Source organism: Gallinula chloropus, assembly GCF_964237585.1.
Source record: "Gallinula chloropus genome assembly, chromosome: 21".
Taxonomy (NCBI): Eukaryota; Metazoa; Chordata; class Aves; order Gruiformes; family Rallidae; genus Gallinula; species Gallinula chloropus.
In genome coordinates, this window is record NC_140106.1 from 432,250 (window position 1) to 435,775 (window position 3,526).

Genomic DNA, 3,526 nt, shown 5'->3' on the forward strand with positions numbered 1-3,526 from the left:
CTTCCAGCTGCTTCTTGCAGGAGCCATCTCTGAAGCCCCCATCCTCTCCCAGCACCCAGCTACGCCAGACCGCAACAATAACTGACCTTTCTATGTATCTGAATAAAACTGTTCTGGGAGAGAGATTTCATGTGTATTAAACTGGATCATGTTTAACTGCTGTTTGTTGTCAGAGAAATCTGTCTGGTCCTGTGAGCACAGATGATGCCAGGAAAAGTGTTGGGAGTCTCAGGAGGCCAGTGAGGGAACTGCTGGGCTTGAGGAAGAGCAAGGTTCTCCAGACAGGGTTGGATCTCAAGGGACTGCTTTTCCTGCCTGTCCAGATCTCCTTAGCAGACCCATATCCATCACAGAATGCTTCTGTCACTTCTTCTATCAACTGAGCCATGAAAGAAAATATGTGTGAGTGAGAAAAGGTCCTCCATGGGAAATTCCTTTGAAATCTTCATCTCTAAAGACCTAACTGAAATCCAATTAGTTGTAGAGGTTTTGAGTTTTTTAATGAAAGTGACTTGAAGAGAAACCCTCGTAAGGGCTTTCAGGATGTTAATGAGCCCCATGGTGTCTTTTCTTCTGAATCCCCAGACCTCAGATACCAAGAGAAAGAAAGGTGAAGAAACCTCTCAAGAAGTTCAAGTCAGGAGTAATGCCCAAAGTACCTTGAAGTATTAACAGGCCCCTCTGGGAGCCATTACTGACAAAGCCTCCCCAGGGGCTCGTTAGAGCAGACAACTGGAGGCCATGAGGACAAACCCAGGCAAAGCACAGGCAGCTCTGATGCTGAGGACACCCTGGCTTGGTCTGATGAAGCAGAAATGCCAAGCGCTGACCATAGCCCCTGGGCAGGGACACCCTGAGATTCTCAGAGATGAGATCATAGAACGATCCCCATGAGGTCTGAGACCAGGAGGGAGCCTACAAGAACTGGTCTTCTCCTGCTGAGCTTGGCCAGGCTCCTGGGATGGAGGGAGCTCATGGAAACCCAGTAATGCTACAGAGAGACAGCTCTGCCCAGGAGCAGCTCCTCTGCCAAGCACACAGGGCTGGGGACACTGCCTGTAGGCACCAAGGGGAGACCTGTGAGGCTGAGAGAGCTGACGGATGCTGAGAGCTCACTGGAGGAGAATTCTCCACAGCCTTTCCCTGGTATGTCTGTGGGTGCAGGGTAATGCAGGTTCTGTTCCTGGAGGGATCACCTAAAGCTGGGACATGGGACAGTGTGTGAGGTGTGTCAGGAGGACAGGTTCTCTCTAGGACCAGAAGGTGCTGCATGGAAGGGATGCCCTTTTGCCCCTTGAGAGGGACAGGGCAGGACAGCTGTCTTCTCCTGGGCATGGCTGCATTTGCACTGTGGAAAGAAGCGGTGGATGTAAAGTGTGACGCAAGGAAATATGGTGCAGGGTCCTTGTCCCAGAGAGAAGAAACCTCCGAGTGCCTGTCCTTCTAGCCGCCTGTGGAATGTTTCTCGCTGTTTCCCCTCCTGTTCTTGTTGCCTTTCTCCCACCATTTCCTGGGGCTTTCAGCATGTCCATTGGTGGGGCTGGCACTGAGTTACCCTCACTTCAGGACCCCCATCTGTAGGACTGAGGTTTTCCTGGCAGCTCTTGCTGGGCTGCAGGCTGCCTCCCACAATGGCACCGCTCTCCCAGGGACTCTTGAGCCCCAGAGAAGAGCCCCATGCAGGAGACATCTCTGCACAGAGGCCGTGGCAATGCCACTCATCACCTGTGTGTGGGCAGCTGCACTGAGCCCTGTGTGTCCCTGCCTGGGAGCGGGGAGCTGAGATCCTCCTTGGGTGGGATGAGACCGCAGGAGGGCTTTGGAGCTCTGCCCTGCGAGACTGGATTCCTCAGCTCTCAGTCAGGAGAAAATCACAGCTCCAAAGTTCTGCTCTGCCCTCGGGTGAAATTGGAGTGACAGTGCTGAAAAGCTCATTGCTGTCCACAGGGGATTTAATCTGAGATCAGGCCATCCTTCTATTTACTGACTGCTGCCAGGCAGGACTGAGTTCTCCAGAGCCCACAGCCAACCCTCCTCCCAGCAGTGGCACGCTCAAGCCAGCACAAAGCAGAGCTCCCAAAAGGGACCTGACAAAAGGCTTCCAGAATACAGGGAGTTAATGTGAATTGGAAACTGTTTCCCTCAAAGAATCATTCCCTAACTTCTCACAACCTTTTTATCCTTTGACAGGTCTCCACACTTGACAGCAGCAGATGTTCAACAGCAGCAGCTCCATCAGCCAGTTCCTCCTCCTGGCCTTTGCAGACACACGGGAGCTGCAGCTCCTGCACTTCTGCCTCTTCCTGGGCATCTACCTGGCTGCTCTCCTGGGCAATGGCCTCATCATCATCACCATAGCCTGTGACCACCACCTCCACACCCCCATGTACTTCTTCCTCCTCAACCTCTCTGTTACTGACATTGGCTGCATCTCTACAATAGTTCCCAAAGCCATGGCCAATTCCTTGTGGGACACCAGGGCCATTTCCTACACAGGATGTGTGGCTCAAATATTTTTCTTTTTATTTTTGATCATCACAGAGTACTGTCTGCTCACTGTCATGGCCTATGACCGCTACGTTGCCATCTGCCACCCCCTGCACTACGGGACCCTCCTGGGCAGCAGAGCTTGTGTCCACATGGCAGCAGCTGCCTGGGCCACTGGGTTTCTCAATGCTGTGCTGCACACAGCCAATACATTTTCACTGCCCCTCTGCCATGGCAATAATGTTGACCAGTTCTTCTGTGAAATCCCCCAGATCCTCAAGCTCTCCTGCTCAGATGCCTACCTCAGGGAAACTGGAGTCATTGTGGTCAGTGCCTGTTTAGCTTTTGGGTGTTTTGTGTTCATTGTGGCGTCCTATGTGCAGATCTTCAGGGCTGTGCTGAGGATCCCCTCACAGCAGGGACGGCACAAAGCCTTTTCCACCTGCCTCCCTCACCTGGCTGTGGTCTCCCTGTTTCTGAGCACTGCTGTGTTTGCCTACCTGAAGCCCCCCTCCATCTCCTCCCTATTTCTGGACCTGGTAGTGTCATTTCTTTACTCGGTGGTTCCACCAGCAATGAACCCCCTCATCTACAGCATGAGGAACCAGGAGCTCAAGGATTCTGTGTTGAAACTGAGCACTGGATGTATCTAAGCAACAAAGAACTTCTCAGTTTCTTCTGCATATCACTGGCCATGTAACTGACGTTAGGTTCAGTCTGTATTTAGTAGGGTTCTTTTCCTTCTATGTTGTTTAAACTGTAGTAACATGGTGCACGTTCATCCCATTCCTAATCCAGTATCTAGGCGTCTCTTGTGACCCAGACACTGTGTAATGACAGGCTGTGCTTCCTTTGCATTATGTTTAACTTGAAAAGTGCACATTTTTTTCTTTACTTATGTTTCTCCTGGCATTTATAAAAATTTACAAGCACATTGTCATCAGCGGACTCACTCCACTAATTGTCGGAAATGGCAATTCTTTCCCACCATGGCAGAGCAGGAATTTCCTGTGTCCTCTGTATCACAGAATCATCCAAT

The 3,526-nt window shown here is 51.2% G+C and overlaps 1 protein-coding gene across 1 annotated transcript; it reads left to right on the plus strand.

The window, feature by feature from the left end:
- Nucleotides 1-2,213: 2,213 nt before the first annotated feature.
- Nucleotides 2,214-3,140, plus strand: LOC311199723 (olfactory receptor 14A16-like; the record flags this gene model as incomplete). Its single annotated transcript, XM_084273858.1, has 1 exon — nt 2,214-3,140. One exon carries the CDS (start codon nt 2,214-2,216, stop codon nt 3,138-3,140), a length of 927 nt encoding a protein of 308 aa, XP_084129984.1.
- Nucleotides 3,141-3,526: the final 386 nt, after the last annotated feature.